At 33.6% G+C, this 24,292-nt stretch overlaps 1 protein-coding gene across 1 annotated transcript; it reads left to right on the top strand.

Moving 5' to 3' along the window:
* Positions 1-4,107: 4,107 nt before the first annotated feature.
* Positions 4,108-22,448, top strand: LOC110724248 (protein CASP-like). Its single transcript, XM_021903661.1, has 19 exons — positions 4,108-4,478; positions 4,636-4,746; positions 4,844-5,022; positions 5,720-5,869; positions 6,558-6,646; positions 10,471-10,580; positions 13,203-13,297; positions 13,573-13,628; positions 14,455-14,620; positions 16,351-16,443; positions 18,562-18,690; positions 18,825-18,944; positions 19,313-19,393; positions 19,865-19,972; positions 20,171-20,314; positions 20,394-20,495; positions 21,315-21,394; positions 22,057-22,149; positions 22,231-22,448. The coding sequence occupies exons 1-19, from the start codon at positions 4,391-4,393 to the stop codon at positions 22,280-22,282; spliced, it is 2,046 nt and encodes a 681-aa protein (XP_021759353.1). The 5' UTR covers positions 4,108-4,390; the 3' UTR covers positions 22,283-22,448.
* Positions 22,449-24,292: the final 1,844 nt, after the last annotated feature.

The following is a 24,292-nucleotide window of genomic DNA, read 5'->3' as shown; positions in this document are numbered from 1 at the left end:
GCTCCAAACTATTATTAAGCTAAATTGGTTTAATATTAATGCAACACATAATTCTAAAATATTAGTGATCACTTGAATTAATAACAAGATTAAAAAGGAACCTAAACCGGTTTTCCAAATTATCTTATTAGGCGTGATTTTCAATTACATATTCCCTTTAACATGCAATGTTGTGATCATAATAACAATAATAGAATTAACATTAATACTTGAAGCAATTCAACAATAAATCCAACAATAAAAAATCGTTAGAAAGATAATAGAAATAAAAAGAGCATAATTCTTACTTTGATTCTGTTGCTTGCAACTATAAAATAATAAACGAGTTAGTAACTTCAAGGAAATAATTATAAAACGATAATTAAATTAAATTAAAAAAAAATAGAGTTGATTTGGGGCCAAACCCTCAAACAGTTCTAACTTTCACGCCTTGGCTTAAGGACAGAACCACGAGTAAAGTATGGACTCCTTGGAAGGCTTGAAGAAGGAATTTTGAAAGAAGAAGGATAGGCTAGTGTTTAGGCTAGAGCATAGAGGAGAGAAAAATAGAGAATTAATTGATGCCCCGTACATCAGAAATGAGGGGGTATTTATAGAAAAAATGTATTGAGGGAACACACAGAACCCTAAAAAGATAAAAACCCTAAAAAAAATGTGCCGCGACACGGGAAAGGGCACCGTGGAACGGGAAATCGATATGTCCAATTTATATAGTGTTTTACTCCCGTCTCGTGGTCATAATTAGTAGTGTTTTTGGCTCTTTAGGGCCACTTTTATTACTAATTTGTGTTTTCTAGTGTTTTCGTAGTTTTGGTTGAGTTTTACAGGAAATTACACTTTTGGAGCATTTTTCCGGGTTTTCATGGATCAACTACGGAAGCTAGAAGGACACAACCATTCTTGAAGCCTAGGATCGGTGAGAGCCGGTGATTAAGGGCTCGGTATGTGATACCGGGGCTATTGGATCAAGTAATCAAGACCCGATGAGGAAATCTGGAATGGGCCGAGGAATCGAGCCTAATGGAAATCCAAGCCTCGAAGAAGAAGCCGGGCCTGGTCGGGAAAGCATACGCCCGATCGGGCGAGTGCGCGCAATGTAGCCTCAAGGAAGGAGCCGCGCCCGATCGGGTGAGTGTAGGCTCGATCAGGCGCAGCATACCAGCAATGGGCGTTGTAAAAAGGCGGGCCCGATCGGGCGCGTGTTATTCTAAGTAGCTGATTAGTTTTGTTTTAGTTTTTGTTTTAGGAGTGTTTAAGTATGAATTATGTACGTAATTTTGGATTACCTTCTCTTTTAGATTTTCTCTCTCTTAAATTCTCTCTCAACTTTGTTCTTAATTACTTTCATTAATCCAGATTTCTTTTGGTAACAATTTCTTCTCTTTTAATTTCAGTTATTTTATTTACTTCTTTGATTATGTCTTGCTTTATTTATTTGATTAGTTTAGATATGTTGATGCTTGAGTAGTTTTATTTCTAGGGTTTATGGGGATCTAATAAATATTATGAAGGGGTAAATTTGTGATTGTTGATTATCAATGCTTGGTTAATTTCCTATTGATCGATTTAAAGCTATGCAATTAGGATTGGCCAGATTTAATTGTATGAGTTTAGCAATATTAATTCGAGATTCGACATATGAGAATTGATGTTAGGCTTAGTTTCAATAGGCGGACTAATTTATAAATGGTTAAGTCGAGATTCGACAGATGAGATTTAATACCGGTAAATTAACTCTGTGATTATAATACGTAGCAAAAGCCCTTTATAATCTGATTAATCAATGCTTGATGATTGCTTATTATGATTTGTCCTGGATTATTGTTTATTAGTGAACCTATGCCCTAGGTCTTTTAATATTTAATTTCTCCCTACTTTATTTCCTCCGATCTTATTCTTCGTAGTAAAGTCTTTATTTACAACAATATTGGTTACCTTGATAATTTAGATTATAATAATTAATTAGGAGTAAAAGACTTGTTTCCCTGTGGATTCGACCCTACTTCCCTATCTACTTTAGTTAGAGGACTTAGGTAATTACTTTTGATTAGGGGATACGACTTTACCTTGTCAGAAATCCCACCGTCAGATGGGGAACATTCCCGTGACGTAGGAAATATTTTAGGGTACGGGGAATAAAACGTGTGAAGGGTTTACGCAGAACGGACACGGAATTCCCCATGTCACAGCAGGTGCACCATGTCACGGGGAATCCCACCGTTAGACGGGGCAGTTTCCTGTGACACGGTGGACAAATGCCGTGATGCGGGAGTCTGTAGTCCGTTTTTCCGTCTAACTTCATTTTTAACACTAATTTCGTTCAGCATTTTAAGTGCCGATTGATAATCTCGGGCCATTTTTTATTTATTATTATTATTTGGGCTAAAATAAATAATAAATACTACCTCCGTTACAGGTTATGTGCAACAATTAGACATTTTCTATCTCTGCTTTATGTCAAATCGTTGCACATAACCTGTAACGGAGGTAGTAAAAGGTTTGGGCCAAAATAAATAATAAAACAATAAAATAAAATAAAATAAGTTTGGGCTGAAATTGAAAAACTATGCTTTGACTAAACATCAAGACTGATCCATGGACTATTCAAAAAATTGAATTCAATTAAATACGATTTTTTAAGCACTCTCGGGATTAAATACTGAACCCGACCAATAGTGGCGGCGAAAGGTTGTTTATCATCGGGTTTGGTTTTGGTGAGCCATTTTTAGGTGTCTACAAGGAGTAATAATAAAGTTACAGAGTATTACTAATTAATAAATTAATTTTAATTCATTAAATACAATAACTACTCGGCAAGTAATTTCATAATATACAACCACAACCGTAATGCAAATCGGTGCGCGCAATGCGCACATGGGTCTACGCTAGTATTCTCAAATACCAAATTATAAGCTATTGTCGTTTAACAAACCCTTTCAGTTTGATTCAATAACTCATTATATATCATAAAATTTATGCATCAACTCAAAATCTTGAACTAGGAATTAGTACTGAAGAGGAATTTATGCTACGGCCTACGGATTGGAGCAATTGTTAAAATATAATATTAATCTATGTTATGATCACAATAATTAATACAAGAACTACAAATTATCAATTTATCACAAATTTATAATCACTTACAAATATGAATATAGATATGCATATCGACACAAATATGAAAAGAATACTAATACCAATCACTATCCAATTAATTCTTATTGCAAATTTTACCATGACAATCTAAAATCAATTAATAATACAGGTAGGATGGTAAATGCGTACCTTTTGAGGTATGATTTCAATTCAACATATATTAGCAACACAAATAGCAATTTGAAGTTGACATTCTCTAATTTGGAGGTTGTCATCAATTGTGGCAAATAGATAATCATTAGATTCGAATAATTATTCGTCAATGAATCGAATGGATCTACATGCATCGTTCACCTTCTGATACTAGACAATTATGGAAATGATTATATATTATTAAAACTTTAATCTAATCTATGTTTTAGAGATTTGGTGCTGATAACGTGTTATGAAATAAAGAGAATACAGAATAATGTAGAGAAAGATATAGATGGTAATGCAATGTGTTCTATCTTCAATTTCATTAAACTATGCCATATTTATACATGAGCATATGATAACCTATAAGACAATGAAGAGATACAAAGTGTAGTAAAGTAGTCATTATATAAGAGGGTTACAAAAGAGTTACAATAGGAGTCATAAAGATGCGGGAGTTACAAGCCATAATGAACATCCATAATAATAGTATAAATTTACAACAATAATTTTATTTTTAATCTTATAAGGGTTGGGTATGGAATAGGGCGGGACGAGGTAGGGTAGGGATGGGGCGGGTACAACCTAAAATCCACCACCGACCCATCATCCGATGAGTATGGTTTTTATCCACATCTCCGCCCCACTACCAGCTAAACCGAGATCTATTTGACCCACCCCACCGACATCTCTACTCATAGAGTCATAATTAATACTTAATAGTAATTCACCAATTCTCAACACATGAACCAATCCGAATCCAACCCGACTTAACTAACCCGATTGACAACCTATGTTAAAATTTGGAACGCAAAAGTTAATGACGGAGTAACACTTTGTATGAGTAAGGATCATTTTGCAGCCAAAATATGACGATGAAGTGCAGCCCAGATACATTTTTGTTGCCAAAACAGCCAAAACTCCTTCCTAATTCTTCAATCAGATCTTAATTTTTAACTTCCCGCGCTAATTCTCGTTCGAAGTTCACTCACAAATCCAGAAATTCTTACATTGTTGGAGATTAATCGATCTAAGTCAGAATCAATCGTGATCACAAAACCCTTGGATTCCTCCATTTGTTGCAGATCCGAAATCATCAATGGAGGTTCCACCGAGTGGATTGGAGAGAGAAATTTCGACTTCATCTTCTGCTTCTCCTGTTTCTGTTGTCGCCAATTTCTGGAAAGGTATTTTTCCTGATTTCATTTTTTTTTTCATTTTTAATGCTGCATTTCGATTTAATTGGATGATTTATGATTCGTCGATTGATTTTAGGGTTAGTGTAGAGGAAATTGTTAGTTTGATCGTTTAATTAGGGTTTTACTGGATGAATATTCAATGCAGAATTTGATTTAGAGAAGGAAAAGAGTTTGTTGGATGAACAAGGGCTTCGAATTGCTGAAAATCAGGAGAATAGCCAGAAGAATCGGCGTAAACTCGCCGAGAGCACTCGAGGTTGTAATTTCTCTCACTACTTGTTGAAATTGTAGTAATTGTATTCGAATTCGTAGAAACATGTAGGTTTATGGTTGTTTGTACTGTACTTGGGCAGGCTTCAAGAAAGCTTCGGCTGAGGAAAAACTGAATTTATTTAATTCATTGCTTAAGGGATATCAGGAAGAAGTTGATAACCTAACTAAGCGTGCGAAATTCGGAGAAAATGCGTTTCTTAATATCTACCAGAAACTCTATGAGGCTCCAGATCCTTTTCCTGCTCTTGCATCAATTGCTGTGAGTGCTTATTTGATCTTTTAAGATCTTATAATTTAGTCTCCTCACTGAATGTGTCATATGGAATTTATGCTAATTTATAGATTTTGGACTAATGTGTGGGAAAGTTAGCCCTCATAGACTCGTAGTGCATTAACTTGAGTTTTCTTTCCTCCTTTGTCTTTTCTATATTTTCGAGTCCAAATTCCTTTCATCTTCTTCATATTTTAGGGTTTTATTGTTTTCACCGAATTTGTAAATTCACTCCCCAACATGTTCGCCTTGACCATAGGTTTTAAATGGAAAAGTTTCACAGTTGTTACATTGTTCTTTCTGTATCAGGCGAGGCAATCTTCTGCTATAACTGTACTTCTCTGTAGTCTATATATGCAAATGCAATCATGTGTTTTGTTGCGGATTCGGTCACTTTCTTTGTGTCATATGCCTATCTAGTTTGTGGGTCTTATGCATGCCTATCCTTTGTATATGAGAAGAATATTCTTTGATTAAAAATTGCATTGGTAAGTACTGTGAGTGGTCAACACCACTTCGTAAGAACTAAGAATTGATCTTTAAGATTTATTATGTTATACAAAGTACTATTGGGATTAGTGGTTTTCTATCCATGACTAGTATCTTATTCAGAGTTGATGATGTTTGTTTGGTCTCACGCTTATGTTTGTTGAGTATCTGTTCACTAATATCTAACTCCGTGCAGGACCAAGATATTAAAATTTCTGAACTGGAGTCTGAGAACAGAAAAATGAAAGTTGAGCTTGAGGAATTTAGGGCTGAATCGGCACATTTGAAAAATCAACAGGCAACAATAAGGAGGCTCGAAGAGCGCAATCGTCAATTAGAGCAACAGGTGTATTTTTTAGGATGCTTTCTCTTTTGCAGTGTACTTCCTCCGTTTTTTAGTTGACACTGTTTGTCTTTTACACTATTCACACGCTATACTTTGACCACTTTTGTGATTCATACATACGATAAAATATAATCACGTGGGATCTTGTTTGAATCGTCTATATGTATATTTTATTAATATCCACTTTTTATAATTTTACAATGTTGATAATTGAAGTTATTAAGTGTTAAAAACATGCGTTGGTAAACGTGATAATAGAAAAGTGTCAACTAAAAAAGAGGAAGTATTTGTTATTTATATCAAATATTTCTCTCTTGCCAAATTTAATGCCACATGCCAGATCTAACATACCTCATCCCTTGTGTGTTTACGTTAACGTCGGAATCTTTATTCCACTGGAAATAAGGCTATATTTACAAAGTAAAGAAGGAAAAATGGATATCCTTATGCTGTTGATGATGGATAGTTTATAAAATTTTGGAGAAGCCTGGGTATGTGTTTGCATATCAATGGTAGAGTAGCAGGTGAAACATTCACTTCTAATATGGAAAATCATTTGCGAAATTAAAATTAAAAATTGTGGTTTTTTTTTTCTTACGTTTGTTTCCTCTAGTATCCTTTTTTTTTCTTTTCTTTTTTTTTTTTTTTTTTTTTTCCAATTATTATCTTTTGTTTGGTAAACCTTCAGATGGAAGAAAAAGTAAAGGAAATAGTGGAAATGAAGCAGCGAAGTTTGGCAGAAGAGAACCAGAAGACGATGGAAGTCCTTAAAGAACGGTATTTAGATAATCTAATATATTTATTACATATTAAAATTTGGTTTTTAGTACCTGTCATCTAGATCTATACGACTGCTGAACTCTCTTTTGCGAGACTGAGAGGTGGGATAACCAGGGTTCAAAAATGCAGCCGTATCATAACGTATCGGCCGAGATGTAGCGGTTTTCAATTTTACCGAACCGAGATTGAGTGATTTGATGCGGGTTATTAAAATACACCGCATTTTTGGCCTGAATCGGCCGGTACACCGATATAACTATGAATCGTCTGAGATATCGCATAAATTCGTGATTTTTTCTTCTGACTCCATTGAAAAACAGAAAGAAAAGGAGAGAGAGGGGTGCTTTGAGAGGGGTGTGAGGTGACCAATGAGCTGTTAGATAGGTGAGAGTTGGGATGTGGCCCATGTGGGACAAGCGTCATTTTATAAACCATTACTTTTTACTTTTGACCTACTCCAGTAACTTAACAAGTTGTTTTCTTTTTACTCTTTATTTATGTGTTAGTGTGTTACCATAACTTACCGTTAAGACAATTTAGTTTATAGGAATTGAACTAATAATTGAAAATAATATGGAGTACTAACTTTAATTATTAGATAAAGATAAAAATATTAATTTTTAAAATTTATGAGTTGTAATATTGATAAAACATATAAAATTATAAAACTGAAATTCAGTCTCCACATCCGCGATAACCGCATCAATACCGTTACCGTGACACGTTACCGCGATCGCGACCGAAACCATGCTCAAACCGCTTTTTCGAACCATGGGGATAACAGTTGTGCATATCCTCTTGTAATATAATGAGTGCTCAGAAGTTTGACAATGAATTCTTTAGGCTTCTCTTTGATCAAAATTACTTGAGAAGTAAATCTCTATAGAAGTGTTGAATGTAAATCTTTGTTGCACCATAATTTTTCATTGTGTTGTGGAATAGCACTTATGTAAAAGATCTAGTAAGCGATTAAGTTCTACCATCCAGTGGACAAAGTGTCCTCTTATAAAAAAGATAATTACTCCCTCCACCCCTTAATACCTATTTCTATTTAAAGAATGTACTTTTTGATTATTTTCCCTCTTTTTGATGAGTTGTCATTATTTTTCTTTTATTTTTTTTGAACTTTTGACATTATTTTTCAACTCTCTCTCTCTCTCTCCATCTCTTCATTAATTACCGACTACCTTTTCTTTCTCTCTATCTCTCTCTAACCCCACATGCATATTTGTACTTCCCAATCATGGGTTTTAAGGAGTATGTAAGTTTCTTAATTCCCATGAAAAATGGGAAATAGACTTGTAGATAAGGGATGGAGGGAGTACATAATTTGATTTTAAAAAAAAAAAATCTTTTTAAGAGAGATGTTCTTAGAGGCTGTGGCTGCCAATTCCACTTGGAGCTGAACTCACAACTAAAATCTCGAGACAACGAAATTTAACATTAGCAGTTGCTATTGGGTGTTTGTAAATGGAACTACACCAAAAGTATTAAAAGAATCCCTTTCCCATAGCCTAAGTCTATGATCCAAAGAACCAGAGGGAGTCATGCTCTCTAACATTTCTAACAAACTTTTATGCTACCTAACTTCAGCGGTTTACATGAAAAGGAAAATTCTAAAAAAATTCTGTATCCTCACAACGTAATATGGAGTATATCTAAAATTTGGCATTATGCTAAATAGAGAGTTGGTGAGTACACAAGAGCAAGAGATAAAAAGAAGGCATTGGCCATTTTGGGTTCCTTTTTTTGGATTACGTGCTGTGGCTCTATGACTTGTATAGGAGGCATGCAAACCACCCTAAAACATTGGATGTGGATCTTAGGGTGCCTTGTAATTTATCAAGGGCCATTGTTGGACATATTTGGCACGAGATCATCTTTCAATTCTGATTGTTCACATTAGTACATTACCCTGTACTTTTCTTGCGTCTTTTCTACCTTTTTAGTGGCTTCTATCGAAGAGTACTTTTATCATTTTTTTTAGGAAAAATTGACAAGAATAATCCCAACTTTGCCACATTCGCCCAAAATAATCCCAACTTTCGATTATTTTTTAACAATCTGAACTTTAATATGAATTTGCTTCCAATGGTCCCAAGTGACCGTTAACTTGTTGAGTGGGTAATTTTTTTTTTTTTTAAAAAGAAAATATTTTACATGTATCACCACGTGATTGGTCAATAATAAGATTTTATTTTAAATGATTATTTGTTATAAAATAACACTTAATTAACTAATTTAAAACTAACAATTTTAAAAATAATTACTTTCAAAATATTTTAAAAAAACCAAATTAAGACTGCAAATCACCTTAGCCACCACCAACCCAGCCACCTCCACCACCCTACCTCCCCTGTGCCACAACCAGCTCCACACCTACCTCTACCACAACCATCGTAACCCAAACACTACATCCCAACCACAACAACCTGACCCGAAAGCTCCCACCCATCAACCAACAAACTCGAAACCACCACCGGGCGTGATAACGAAGAGGAAAAACAAGGTGTTGCTGTCGGATCTGACCTTCTTCGCCTTGAGATAATTTTGAGCGAATGAGGCAAAGTTGGGATTATTTTTGTGGCAAAGTTGGGATTATTTTGAGTGAATGAGGCAAAGTTGGGATTATTCCTGTCAATTTTTCCTTTTTCTTATCCATTTAAGATCACTTTAGTCACCTTATTTGTGAGGTCACTAGTACCTCTGACAAAATCACCTTATTGGGTTGCAAATCACTTGTATCTATTCAGTATTCTAGCATGAAATATCATGCAACATATGGCAACTCGATATGCTTGTCTCACAAATGTGCTTGAAGTAATCCTCCAATTCTGTGACTCATTTATCATTTGTTGTATAATTTCTTCAGTTGTATCTTAATGCTTTAATTTGTGTGTATTCTTGATTCCATTGGTCTTCTATGTATCATCTCTTGCAGAGCGATTAGAGCCCTCAAAATTAGAGTGTGTTTATGAAGTTCAACCTTAGTAATCAGATCTTTCCTTGTTTGTTGAAGGAAATAATGAACTGAAATGCAACAAGGCCCATTTTCTCATTAATTTCTGTCACCCGTTTTGTAGCCGTTTGGTAGGCTTAATTAACAAATATAAAAGTTCTCGTTTAACTTAAGAAATTGATTGAATTATGTTGTAGCTTTACCATGTGTGTTCTCTATTTTCTTTGTTACATTCATATAATCAGAGCCTTATGAAACATCTTGGCTGAACTTACTTCTTAAAAGTTGGTTAATAGAAGCAGTAACAGTGTAAGTGTAACACCACCTGGTGCAAATGGTTTGGGCAGGGAAGAATACAGATGGCCTTCTTTGATAATGGATGACTGCTAGAGAGCTATAAGTACATGTACATCTATAGAAGAGGTAAAACAAAATGGCAAATAGACACATTGTGGAAAAAGAGAATTTTCCTTTATCTGGAATTTATATGTTTTTACATTGCTGTTGTTAATTAAGCATGATATATGACTGTTGTCTGGGATTAAGGGTATAAATTCCAAAAGAAAATCTAAAAGGTAATGAACAGGCCAGAGGAGCCAGGGCCAGGGCCCTACCATCCAAGGTAAGGGCTTTGCCACCTTCTAGCTTCTGTAGCTAGCAGGATTCAACCCCGTGACCTTAAGGTTGTGAGCTGAGGTTCTTATTGACTTCCCCAAGCAAGCTTTTAATGCCAAAAGATAGCAGAAATAGGCTTAAAATTTCTGCTTCTGAATTCTGATTAGATTTATGTTGCAAACATGATGCAAGCAAGCTTTTTAACTTTGTACTATCATTGAGACTTGTTATCTCCTATTCGTTGCAGAGAACAGTCTCTACAGGACCAATTGCGGCAAGCTAAAGAAAGTGTCACAACAATGCAAAAGTTGCATGAACTTGCCCAGAGTCAGTTGTTTGAGCTCCGTGCTCAATCAGGTACTCTCTTTTCCTGGAGATCATAAAAGTTATTTTACTTGCCAAGGAAAATATTCATTGCACTGCTTGGACTTTACCGTGCAAATTGTATTTGAGCATGATCTAGATGGTTTAACGCAGCATAATTTTTTTTCATGTTAGCCTCCATTCCCCTACCCCATTCTTCCTTGTTCCTTGGGAAGATAATGCACTACCAATGTCGGTGTTAATGAGAAAATGAAATGATAAAAAATAATAATATAGGCTAATTTTTTATCATCCTTGAAGTATTTCTTTGGTAGACATTATTTAAGACATTAAGTGACAGTGTGACACTAAGATGACAATTTCGCTTCGTACTTTCTAAAGAAGAGCTTATTTTTTTCCTTAAGTTTTTAAAGTGTGCCTCAAGTGCGAGGAACTACCAGCTTGCATCTTGCACACTTGGTGTCCTTGGTTGTTCAAGAGGCACCTCTTACAGTTGTTCAATGTCTCTTGTTGTCCATATTAGAGTGAGAAGAGACAAAGGTTAGAACTAATAAAAGACAGAAATTTCTCTACACTAAAGCTCGGCTTTGAAGTCAAAATTAGTGAAAGCCCTCATTTAATTACTTGGAAATTACATTTATTAGAGCCCTAAATTAAAAGCCATCAGTTATTTACATGAAATTGCTTTGATTTGAACCATTAAATATCCTCATTCGTGACTAAGCTAAAGTGTAGCTTACAGTTGTTCAACACTTCATCTTTTTGGGGATTAGGTCATCTAAATCTGTTGTATCATATTTATATTTTACTAAAACCTATATATGTAGTCGATTCTAGATGAAGTTTTTGCACATCTCATATCTAACAATCCAGGGTTTGAATTGTGGTAATGATTGTTGTTGTATTAATGGACTAATGGCTGCACTTGTAAGAAGTGGTGCTTTATTGTGAAAATATAGAAAGAGTTGGTAGTGTTAGCCTTATTGGCCTATATTGGCCCATATTGGTTTTCAATTAGGTCCTCTCAGTTCTATCTAAATCTATATGTAATAGTCCGTTGTGAGTTATGAGTTTATGACTTAAGAAATAGGGAAATTTTCTTTGGTACTCTAATTTTTTTAATTTTCTCTTTGGTGAAATGCAAAAAACTTAATTATCTTTGGCAACCATTAATTATTAAAATATATTAACCATAACATTAATGATATATTTTAGGAAAAATGGAAAAGAAAAATCCAACCTTTGCACTTTTTCCTTCTAAAAATCCCAACCTTCGTTTTATTCCTCAAAAATCCAACCTTTATACCCCACCTTTTCCAACAGATTCATTACCTATTGATGACCGGTTATTGTAAGTTATATGCCACGTGTTAGCCATTAATAGGTTAATTATTTTTTAGTTATTAAAAAACAAAAAAAAATTTAAAAAAAAAAACAAAAACAAAAAAACAAATTTTTTTTTCAGAAAATCAGCCCCACCCTCTCCCATTTCAGACCACCCCATCCCCATCCCCATCGCCCACCGGAACCCAACACACAGCCACCAACACACACGCCCAGCCACCAACTCCACCGCCAGCTACCAACTCCAAACCTAAACCCCGCAACCCCAAACACGAGTACCAAAGAGAATTTCCCTAAGAAATATTATTTTGTAAAGTTGGGAAGTTGATATGTATGTTACATTATCAGCCTAGATATGAAACCATGATCACTCATCAAACCAATACATGTATCGTTCGCTCTAAGTTTTTGGCATACAAGTAACTCAGTACACGCTAAACATCAAACTTTGCCTTTTGTTCTTTTTAGTTTGTCCCATTTGGAATCTTCAATTTGAGGAGAGAAACTTTAACAATGAAAGTTATAATAAATACTTCCTCCATTTCTATTTACTTGTCCCATAGCCTTTGGTACAATATTTGAGGAGAGTAATTGTAGTTTGTGGCCCTTGTTGCACATGGCGTATTTGATTACCCCAAAAGTTCTCCCCATATGCACTTTATGAGGGTAATTTAGATAACGAGTCTACCAAAGCTTACCAAATATAGTATGAGTCAAGTAATATGACATCTCCATTTTAAAAATGTTAGTTAAGTAAATAGAATCAGATGAAGTATTAGATAAGAATAATCTCACGAGATCTTGTTAGATTTGTTTAGATGTGTTCAAGCTCAAATACGTGCATTGGAAATAATGCAAAAAAGTTAAATGGGACGAACGTTAAGGAATGGAGAGAGTATTAATTTAAAAAAACTTATCTAATATAAAAATAGTAATGAAACAAAATTATTTGATGATGCTGGAAGAGATGGAAAATAAATAATTACGTCAAGTGAGCATAAAAATTCAAAAATTGTGGGTAGTTGTGTGCAAATTTTTTTTAGCCTATGAAGTTTGCATTTGAGGTTTTTTCTTTTTAATGGTTCTAAAGTAAATAATTAGATAGCTCTAAGCATCTAACCTTAATCTATGCCTGCTTAGGCTCCATGTATTTTGATAGTGTAAGCCATGTATTACTTAAGTACGTGTAGATTTACATATATTTTACACTTGTTCTGTTGATTTTATGTTTTCTTTGGGTTTATGATGAATACTGTTTATCAGCATGCTTTTGTTTGGAGATTTGTTCCTCTAACTCTACTTGAATTGCAGAGGAGGAGACAGCAACAAAGCAGTCAGAACTTAGTCTTTTGATGGATGAAGTTGAACGTGCTCAAAGCCGACTTCTAAGTCTTGAGAGAGAGAAGGTAAATCATCTCATGTGCTACTGGAGAAATCTGGAGTATTTTGATTACTCTAGAATCTCATTTGTTGTTTTTTAAGTTTTTGAGCAGTGGCGCATTCTTCATTTAATTATGTACCTGGTTTAAACCAGAATAATAATTCATTGATTCTATTAAGGGTATCTCCATGTGGTGCATGCTTCTTTTAATTATGTACCTAGTTTAAACCAGAATAATAATTCATTGATTCTATTAAGGATATCTCCATGTTAACTTTCTGTCCCACATTTTCATTTCAGGGACATCTACGATCTCAATTACAGTCTGCAAATGAAGATAGTGAAAACAAGAAAAGGTGAGCAATAGGCTTTAATCTGTTTTATTGTGAACTTCTACCATACATTATTTCAAATAAAATAAATCATTTACCATGAAATTGTCAGTTTATCTAGGGAAATATTTGACATGTTTAGTTGGTTTGAAAGAAACTTGGATATCATAGACATGATATACTGCAGAAAGGTCAAATTGTCTAGGTTGAGATTTATGTTCCATTTTTGGAAGGGCATTATCTATTTTTTTGTATCGTTCTTGTTTGTTTGTTGTGGGAGAAATAAGGGCAGTAAAGCTGTTTTTTTACCCGCCCTGCTTGATGATGGTTAGAATTTCATGGTTGGAGTGGATCAATATGAATTTTTGGAAAGTGGTGTTTGGTTTTAAAAAGTTCAAGCCTCTATGTGGAACTACACAAAAAATTGGAATAAGTATTTTTACCCTACTTCCGACGATCCCTTTTTCCTCCTAACAAGTTGATTTGAAAAGAGAGGAAGTGAAAAAAGAATCAGTTATGAATTATTTTGGATTTTTTTCATTTCATTTTGGGACTTTGGAATTGACCACTGATATTTTACTACCTGATAATTTGGAAGGGTAAGGTTTACTTTTATATGGCTTTCTGGGGAAATTTGCCTTACATGTCCTTGTTTTTTTAGTGATGGATTTCATTCTTCTTCCCTTCTTTGAGTCTTTTTTTTTTTATTTTTTATTTTTTATTTTTTAATCAAATTTGGAAAGGCTTTTAAATATGCTCAATAATGAAATGCTTTTATAATAATGCAATTTTATTTTAAGGTCATTTTAATTTTATATTGTCCAAACTATTCTATCTTTCTTGTTTGCAGTGACACTGAGGATCCAAATAGTGCTCTTGAGAACTCTTTGAGTGCAAAGGAGAAGATTATATCTGAATTGAATATGGAACTTCATAGAGTTGAGACCACTTTATCAAATGAGAGGGAACATCATATTTCTGAAACCAAGAAACTAAATGCTCTCCTTCATGAAAAGGTAATTGTGTCATAGTTTCAAATTTGCATTATATTATCTAAATGTTCTGGTAATTTAGTTTATTCATGTTTTTTTAACAAATTCTCATTTTCATAAACCGAAACTGTTTTCGAAAATTTCAGTTTATGATTTTTGAAATGAAGCGAAATTTTTGTTTGATAATGAATATTGTTTGTGGCCAACGTAGGGTATAAATGTTTGGATTATAGCATTTCATAACTGGTTTTAGGTTCGAAAAAAAAATAACAATTCCATTCCGTTGCTTGGAATCCATTATTTTGCTCTTGAGCAGGAGGAACATGTTAGTAACCAAAGCTGGTTGGAGTCATTGGAGATTAATTACAAACCTAAGTTAAAAGAGTTGATTAGTGCATTATTTTCTCAAGATTTACTAACCATACCTTTATCTTTACTCTTGCTTGCGAACCCTAGCAACTGCCATCCTGGAACATCTTAGTCTCTGTAAAAAAAAAAAAAAAAACTTTCTTCTCTTGCTTCTCACAAATTGCAGTCCATCTCTTTCACGGAAAACCTGGATTTGTTTAATCAAGGCTTTGCTTGATAGAAATTAAGAGGCAAGCCTTCAGGCATATGGTTGCTCCAGGATTGCAACTGATAAGGGTTTGCTTGTTTTCTTCTGTAGCTGGTGGCTATTTCTGGTGACTGGTGAAAGGACAGCAGAACATTTTTATAGAAGTGGGGTAGTAAGAGTGTGTCAATCGAAATAAAGGAGAAGGGAGAGAAGATAGGTGAAAAGGGGCATTTGATTTGTTTATTTTGCCTTTTATTTTGGTTTTGTTGATATACAAAATAAACTAAGAGGTCGATTCTAAATAAATTCTATAGTGTAACGGAGTTCGTTAAAATTTTAAAATTTTGAACAATAAATCTATTTACACTTCCCTACCATTTGGCATCAGAAAGTGGGATTGTAAGTTTGTAACCCATATATGAGATTTCCATAAATTGAATTCTGAGTGAACTTTGGAAATGAAGTTAAGGATACGTGTAGGCAGTAGAAAAAGAAGATGCAAATTCCTAAATTTCCAACAACATTGGGTAGAAGTAAGATTTTTAAGTAGGAAAACCAAACTTAGGCCTATTTAGTTAACCTTATTTTTGGACTTATTTCATATTTCAGATCAAATCAGGAAAAACTTAGACTAGATCATATTAGGATAATTTAGGTGAACTAAACAGAGCCTTATGCCTTCCTTTTAGGACAATTTCTTCAAGTACATAGGCTCAATGCTTTTGATTAATTTTTTTCAAGAAGAACCAAACTTAATCTTTTGGTGAAAGAATTTGATACATGTGCCCCATTCATTTCATGAAGTGGAATAGGCTCAATGCTTCTGATTAATTGGTCTATATTCAACATACTTTAAATTCTTATTAGCTGACGAATCAGCCTTAGTGGAATGGTCATAATGTTTAAAGGTCCTCTGAGGCTCAAAGTACTTTCCTAAGTATTGGTTTTTGTGGATAGGAAGATGAAAATTATAATGAATGATATGTTTAGTGTAATTTAGTTTAGGCCTCGGTTTTAAATTTTATTATCTTAGATCGACTTGGGGCATAAATATATCTTTCAATGTTGATAATTTTCATTTTCCATATTTAATATTTTCTTAATATCATTATTAACCAATATCTTTTTGTTCCTCCCTTAATATCACATGTGGACCTTTTTGGTTGTTTATTGGATTTTAATACTCTTGGATTCACAGGAGACTGCCCTTGAGGAGCTAAAGAAAGAGCTGCAGGCTCGACCAACTTCTAAATTGGTTGAAGATTTGCGCAAAAAAGTCAAAATTTTGCAGGTTATTTCATCTCTACTTTATTGTGATGACTGATATAATATATATGCTAATCTATACACTAGTACATTATATTTTATTACAGCCCCATGCCACCTCCTTTTGTTTTATAAAAAGCCAAGCAGCCTTTGCTGAAAAATTTTATAAGCATTAAATGCTATTGCTGTCTCTATGCACCTAAGCGTCTATATACAGATTCAGCTAAGGTTAAAAATATTGGAAAATAAATGTTTAGAAGTGATAGGACCAAGAGTCTTCCAATTAAGGAGAAAAACAAGTAACCTTAATCTCTTTACGTCGACACATACATTTGAGGGGATGACCCTAGACCTATGAGCCTATAGGAGGGTAGAACACTTCTTACACAAGAATATATGGAGCTTCAATTGTGTTCACTTCAGGCAAATAGAATCTAGGTGATGTCCTGATAGCTTGCTTTTTTGGTGGTAGTGATAATTATTTACACTTCCTCTGTTCCATAAACATTGCAACGTTTGGCCATTAATACATTCACATACTCCCATTTGACCATTAATACATACACATACTTTCATTTGACCATCTTTTCTTTTTTATATGTATAAACTCAGTCATGTGGATCCTGTTAGATTGGTCTTGATACTTTCAGTTTATTCAAGTCTTATAACTTTTACTTAAAGATTACTAGGATGATAATAGTTAAAGTTGTGTGTTGGGAATCTTAAAAGTTTACATGTTGCAATATTTATTGAACAAAGGAAATTTGCATGACAACGCTCATGGAAAATCCTTGGTTTTAAAAAGCGCGCCTCGCTCCCTGGGAATGGGCTTTAGCTAGGCGAGGCTCAGTCACCTACGGAAGGCGCGCGCCTCGTGCGCCTCAAAGCACCTTTATTAAGGCATGCCTTTGCGCCTGAAGGAAAATAACTAATATTTAAGTTATAAATTGAAGAATGATGGACATTTTTTCAAATTCAGACTACCTTAGCTTTACATATATCATTATTTAATTTATTATGAATCTTTTTAATTGGTATTAAGTACAATCAAAGTAAAAAATAATTTGAAATAAATATCTAAATACATGCGCCTTGCATACAAAAGGCGCGTGCCTTCGCCTTGCGCCTCGCGCCTAGGCTGCAAGGACCATTTGCGCCTTGCGCCTTTTAAAACTAAGGGAAAATCTTGTCCATCCCCAAACTTGTCTCCTCTTCATAAATTACTGTTACTAGACTATAGGGGCGAGTATGAATGGCTCAAGGAAAACCATAAATGAGGATAGAGTTCCATTAGATGGACATTTATACAAGACTTGTGTTCCAAAAATCATATTGAAATTCATTACCACTATTGTAATGTGTACCATATGGGCCGTTAGAAACAATGAGCCCATAGGGAGGCTGGAACACAGTCTTTCACTCAAGGAAATTTGCCAAGGGCACCCCAGTATAGGAGTTCTTAGCTACGACCACATTGCCAACAAGATGGCTGAAGAAGCTGTTTGCCGAGGGATCTCCTTGTTTTGCTTTCCTGAAACTCATTGTTGAAGCTTGAAAATACCCAAAACAATTGGCATGAAGAATCTGTTTTTTCACCTCCCTATGATCTGAAAAACAAGTGGTCAGAAAGCTTAAGCATAGAAAATTGATCAACCTCTTATCACCACAACTAATTACATGAGGACCATGTGGTTTCTTTTATTCGAGTTTTGAATTGATGACATGTTACCATCTTGGTAATTGGTGCAAATTTCTGGTTCTCTTGAATCTAGCAAACAATGATCTTAACCTGAAGAGAGAAATTTGAAATGTGAAGCTTTCTTTTGAAGAAACTTACAGCTGTCACCTTAAATAGACTCTTTTTCTTGTGGAATTGTAGATTTTCATTTTATTGCTTCAGCTGCATGACAATTTTATTACATTATTGTATCAAGTTCTCCAAGTGATGATCTATGCAATTGTTAGTGTATATTTCTTATTTAAATATTATTTCTCAGAAGAGTCCACAATGAATGAAAAGCCTTCTACCTCTAATATCTCTTTATTTTTCTCTTTAACATATTCTTAATTTCATTTTTCTGTCTGAGAGCCATGCTAATGGCTTGATTTTGTGTGTCTGAACTGTTCTTTGATTATTATATAGGCAGTGGGTTACAATTCTATTGAGGCTGAAGATTGGGAAATAGCCACAAGTGGGGAAGAGATGAGCAAATTGGAATCTTTGTTGCTCGACAAAAACAGAAAAATGGAACACGAACTCACTCAGTTGAAGGTATGAATAATTCATAACTTCATTGGATAAGATAATTCTCTATTTGCCTTTTATTTCACTCTGATAAATAAGAGGAGCATTTAAAGATTTGCTTATTTTATTGATTGTTCTGTGATATTATTTTTCCTTCTTAGGTAAAACTGTCTGAGAAAATATCATTCCTTGAAGCTGCTGAAGCAAAGGTATCAGAACTTAATGCTAAGGTTGATGAACAGCAAAAACTAATTCAGAAGCTTGAAGATGATATATTGAAGGTACATGTTCAATATTGGTTTTTGGTTAATCAGAAGTGCTATTTGAGAATAGTGATAATTAATGTGCTGCGACAAGTTTTTCTTTGGGGGAAACTGATAATTACTTTTTCAAGAATGTTTGTTCTTTGTTTTTAGAGAATTAAAAAAAATGGTATATAAAAATTTTATCAATAAGCTCTTTTAAATTTTCTCAAGCTAGCTTTTAACTTATTGCTAGCTGGTATGTTTACATGGACGAAGATCAAGTGTTCAACCTTCATAATCGACAACCGTTCAATATAACTTTGTATAATCTATATATTTTCTTACAGACCTCTTTATGATTGAACATAGTATTTTATAATTATATTTGTAAATATGCAATGCAGGGATATAACTCTAAAGAGAGGAGAGGCTCATTGTTTAATGATTGGGATCTTTCAGAGTCTGTTTCTACTGAGCCATCTGAGGTATGCTAGTAGTTTAATTTTGTAGGATTTTTTTGGGTGAATGCTTATCACTTCTCTTATTTAGAAAATATCTTGTCATTGAGGTTATCTTTACTATTTTAGAATTTTTAATACTGTTTGATTCATATATTTTTTGTGATTTTTTTATTTGTGCCAGTGCATTTGTGATGCTTTTTGAGATATTAAATTGGTTTTTTGCATAATTGAATAATACGTGAGTTCCCAATTTCAATGCATCGTCTGTTCACTTTGTCCCTCTAAACTCTATGAAACATTCTGGTAATATGAACTATCATGGCGATTTCAAAATGGACTTTAGTGAGGACACAATGGAACAAATGACCTTGGGAATTTTATACGTTATTTTTCATTTTTCATTTTGTTTTAAATTATAGATGCCTATTTTAGAGTATGTTGCTTTTCCAGATTCCTATGTTATATCTCACTAGTACATGACCGTGAATTGATCAGAGTGCAGAACAGAAGCAGACGTCTGCTGATCAGGACCAAAGTTCAATGCTTAAGGTGATTTGTAATCAGAGGGATAGATTCCGAGCTAGACTCCGTGAGACTGAAGAAGTAAGTTGCTTCACCATTGTACTATTTCCCCTGGTTTCTTCTTTATTAGCCTTTGCCTCTCATCTTTAATATTTTTGGGTGGTAGTTGTAAATTGATAAAGTTAAAGCAGTTTTCCTCTTGTTCAAATTTTGATTGCTCATGATAACATCTTGCAAAGATTTCTTGCTAGAATAATGCTCCAACTTGCTATCTTACAGGAAGTAAGGCAGTTGAAGGACAAGAATCGGAAACTGACAGAAGAACTGGAGAAAACAAAAGCAGACAATGTAAAACTTTATGGAAAGATCCGATATGTCCAAGACTACAATCATGAGAAAGTGATATCTAGAGGGTCAAAGAAGGTGTGTTATATACCAGGTATAATATGTGTTTCCTTTTTCTCAGGTCACCAGAGTAAATCCTTTTGTATCATAAATATAGGGCTCTGATGATCTAGAAAGTGGCATGAGCTCTGATGTCGAGTCCAAGTATAAGAAGATTTATGAAGAGGATATTAATCCTTTTGCTGCTTTCTCCAAAAAGGTAAATCTTACTCTCTTCATTTTTTTTTTCAGAAACCAGTAAAAGTTATAAATAAGAATTATAATTAATTGACAAATTTTCAATTCACGGGCTGAAATACACTCACAAAGTCACAACTAATACTTCCTCCATTCTCTTAATATTGCACCATTGTATTGCATGGATTTTTTAAGATGAGGATTGAGGAGAGAGAAAAATAGAATTAGAGACCCTTGTGATGAGAGATAAAAAGAAAGCATGCACAAATAAGGAAATGTTGCACTATTTGTAAAACTTCTAAAAATGGTAATTGTTGCAATATTAGGGGAATGGAAGAAGTATTAAATAGTTATGGAAACTTGAAATTGACTATCTAAATAGGACAATGAAAGAGGCCATATTTGACAAATATATAATTAGTTGAAGAAGGGTTCGAAGGAATGTCCTTATGCTAGATGGCTAAAATTTATTACTTTCTTATAATTTGAAGTTTCTGTGCAGTTTTTGCTTAAGATTTGTAAATTTGTTCTATACATTTTAGGGTATGTGTCAATTGGGACTAGTAAAGTCATGGCATTATCCACAAGTATACCCATTTGGTTAGTTTGTCTATGCATCCTAAAGTATGTTCCTTGAGGTCAATGTTTTCTCAATTCCTCATAATACTCATCCTAAGGGAATGTAGCTATAATTGCTGCAATTGGGAAGATGATAGACTAAAAGGGGGAAGGGATAGAGAGAGTTGGACCATTGATGTTTTCGTACTTTTCTCTTGCTATTTTGTTTGCTGATTTATCAATCTTAAACTGCATGTTTTATGCTGTTTTTTTTAATCTACAGGAGCGGGATCAAAGGTACAAGGAGTTGGGTCTCAGAGACAAAATAACCCTTACCAGTGGGCGTTTCCTTCTTGGCAACAAGTATGCTTTCTTATGCTAGGTTTTATGTAATATTATGTCACATCTCTATAAGGTTGTGTCTAAATGCCATGGATGCTGAGCAGGGATTCCCCAGCATGATGAATAATCAAATTCTGATTGAAATAAATCTTTTGGAGCCATGAATGCAATTTTGGAAGATTCAGGGATTAAAATTAAATCTAGATTTATGAATCAAGAGAGATTTAAGATTTTTTCACTTTATTTTTTTTAGCTTCAGAGTGCACTTCAAATTGTAATTGCTGTTTTCCGCCACGTATATGCCTCATCAGATACATGCTAACTGGCTGCAATGCTGCATCACTGACCTTTTTTACCTCCTTAGGTCATATATGCAGAAGTAGCTCCTTTTGTTCATTGATTGAACATATATTTTGCTTGATACCTTTGGTCATTTGCATTCTTATTTCTAACATTTGTATGCAACTATTGAAAATGTATTCTGGTTGGTTGCCTTTCTTTCCTACTTACTCTTATCTGCAGCTGTAAATTTTGTGTACCAAAAAATATAATGCTCTTGGCTGGAAATACTCAGTAATAGTGCCTTTTTCTGGGAATCCCAACATTAAAATTCCTCTTTTTTTCATCAACATTAAAATCAACGTTATAATGTTGATGAACTAAACAAAACTTGCTGGTTGCAGATATGCTCGGACTTTTGCATTCTTCTACACAATTGGGTTACATATCCTAGTTTTTACTTGTCTATACAGGATGTCTGCTCTGAGTCATTTAAGGTACTCTGATATAACCTATCTTTTTCATCACTCTGCATATTGGTTTTTACTAATTATATTTCTTCCAATCCCCTATTGCAGTCATGGCGCTGAAGAAACAGTTGGAGAAACCATTCTGCCACACGCTCTCTAAACATGGATCTAGTTTGTTAAGTAAGCACATCCTTGTGCATATGGGACAGGAATCATGACAAAAATCACAAATTTTAGTGTATATAAATGATTACATCACTGATCATTTAATTTGCTCATTTTCAGAGTTTAGGAATTTACAGATCATGATAGCTTACCATTTTTCACATAGTTTTCTTATATATATATATATATATATATATATATATATATATATATATATATATATATATATATATATATATATATATATATATATATATATATATATATATCGAATTTGGGTGTTTTGTTGTACACTGGAAAGAATAAGATGTATAATACAAAGTGTTATAGGTGTTTGTCCTGGCAAATTAATACTCGATCTTAACTGGTCATTGTTTTGCCATATGTATATTGTTGAAAGGGGTACAAATTGTAATATGTAGGGTTTTTTTTTTTTTTTTTTTTTTTTTTTTTTTTTTTTTTTTTTTGACGAGGTAATATGTTAGTTGATTTGGTGTAAAATTCGAGAAAGTGGGTTTAATAGTTTGAAAAAAGATATTTTTATTATTATTAGAAACTTTACAAAAAGTCCGATTTACAGTAAATTATTGAATGGCCAGAGACTTACTACTTTTACTTCTTTTTCCTCCCTCTTTCAAGATCCATCTTCCTCTTCAAGTATATAGCAGCTAATAGAAAAACTGATACTTAACGACATCGACCATCTTCCTCTACTAAAAAAAATCACTCCTTTGAACTACTCTGAAATCTTCTCTTTCTCAAATTTTAATGAAAATTTCATAATTCTTTCCACTTTCTCTCTCATCCCAATCGATTTCCAATATACATCAACCTATATAACTCAAAATCAATTCAATTGTTTTTCCCTTTAATTCTATATCAATTGTGAGAAATGATAGATACTACAATAACTAGGTTTTGTTTGGTCACTACTTTTCTGGGTTGATTTGGGGTTACGACCTATGAGATGAATTGATAAAGTTCACTATATCAATGATAACATCAGAACTCTTGATTAATTCTTTTATTATTTTTTTTTGTTTGTTGTTATGTGATCTCCATCTTTATTAGTTTGATTTATTTGAGTGATTGTACTTTTTTTCATGACTATTTTTAATTATGTGTTTATTTATGTTGATTTTGATAAAAGGTCACTTTTGTGAAAAAAAGGGCACTTTTGTGAAAAAAAGGGGGTCACTCTTGTGAAAATAAAGTATTACTTTTGAGGAAAAAAAGGGTCATTTTTGTAAAAATATGGGTCATTTTTGTACAAAAAAGGGGTCACTTTTGTACAAAAAAAGGGTAACTTTTCGTAAAAATGTTCGATGTACTTTTGTACTTTTTGTACTTTTTTTCATGACTATTGTTAATTTTGTGTTTATTTATGTTGTTTTGATACTCTGTTTTTGTGAAAAAGGGTCATTTTTGTGGGAAAAAAGGTCACATTTGTGAAAAAAAAGGACACTTTTATGAAAAAAAGGGGTCACTCTTGTGAAAATAAAGTATTACTTTTGTGGAAAAAAAGGGTCATTTTTGTAGAAATATGGGTCATTTTTGTACAAAAAAAGGGGTCACTTTTGTACAAAAAAAGGGTAACTTTTCGTAATAACTTTTTTAAGAAAAAAGGGTCACTTTTCGTAAAAATGTTCGATGTACAATAAAATTATTGTAAACCAGGGGTATGCAAAAGTTTTTGTATTATTATTTTTTCACAACGGTAAATTATACAAAGTATTACCTCTGTTCATTAATGTTATACTCACAGATTATTCATGGGGTTGGATCACTATTCAAAAAAAGGGGGGGGGGGGAGACTGAAAAAAAAACATTATAATTTGTGATCTTGTTAGAATCATTTTCAAGTGTAGTATCTAAATATGTAGTATTAGTTTTTCATAATTTACATTAGTATGTAATTAAAGCTGTAATTGGTCAAACATATGCACTAAAGATCGCATAAAATACAAGAGTGTTGAACAAAAAAGAATGGAGAGAGTACATAGTT

Source organism: Chenopodium quinoa, unplaced genomic scaffold, assembly GCF_001683475.1.
Source record: "Chenopodium quinoa cultivar QQ74 unplaced genomic scaffold, ASM168347v1, whole genome shotgun sequence".
Lineage (NCBI taxonomy): Eukaryota > Viridiplantae > Streptophyta > Magnoliopsida > Caryophyllales > Amaranthaceae > Chenopodium > Chenopodium quinoa.
This window is presented reverse-complemented; position numbering and strand designations above follow the sequence as displayed.

Excerpts from the sequence above, each read along its gene's own strand:
- LOC110724248 (XM_021903661.1), top strand. The coding sequence starts at position 4,391 with ATGGAGGTTCCACCGAGTGGATTGGAGAGAGAAATTTCGACTTCATCT. Across the intron at positions 10,581-13,202 it reads TGAGCTCCGTGCTCAATCAG|AGGAGGAGACAGCAACAAAG; the intron begins GTACTCTCTTTT and ends CTTGAATTGCAG. Across the intron at positions 18,945-19,312 it reads TTGAAGATGATATATTGAAG|GGATATAACTCTAAAGAGAG; the intron begins GTACATGTTCAA and ends TATGCAATGCAG.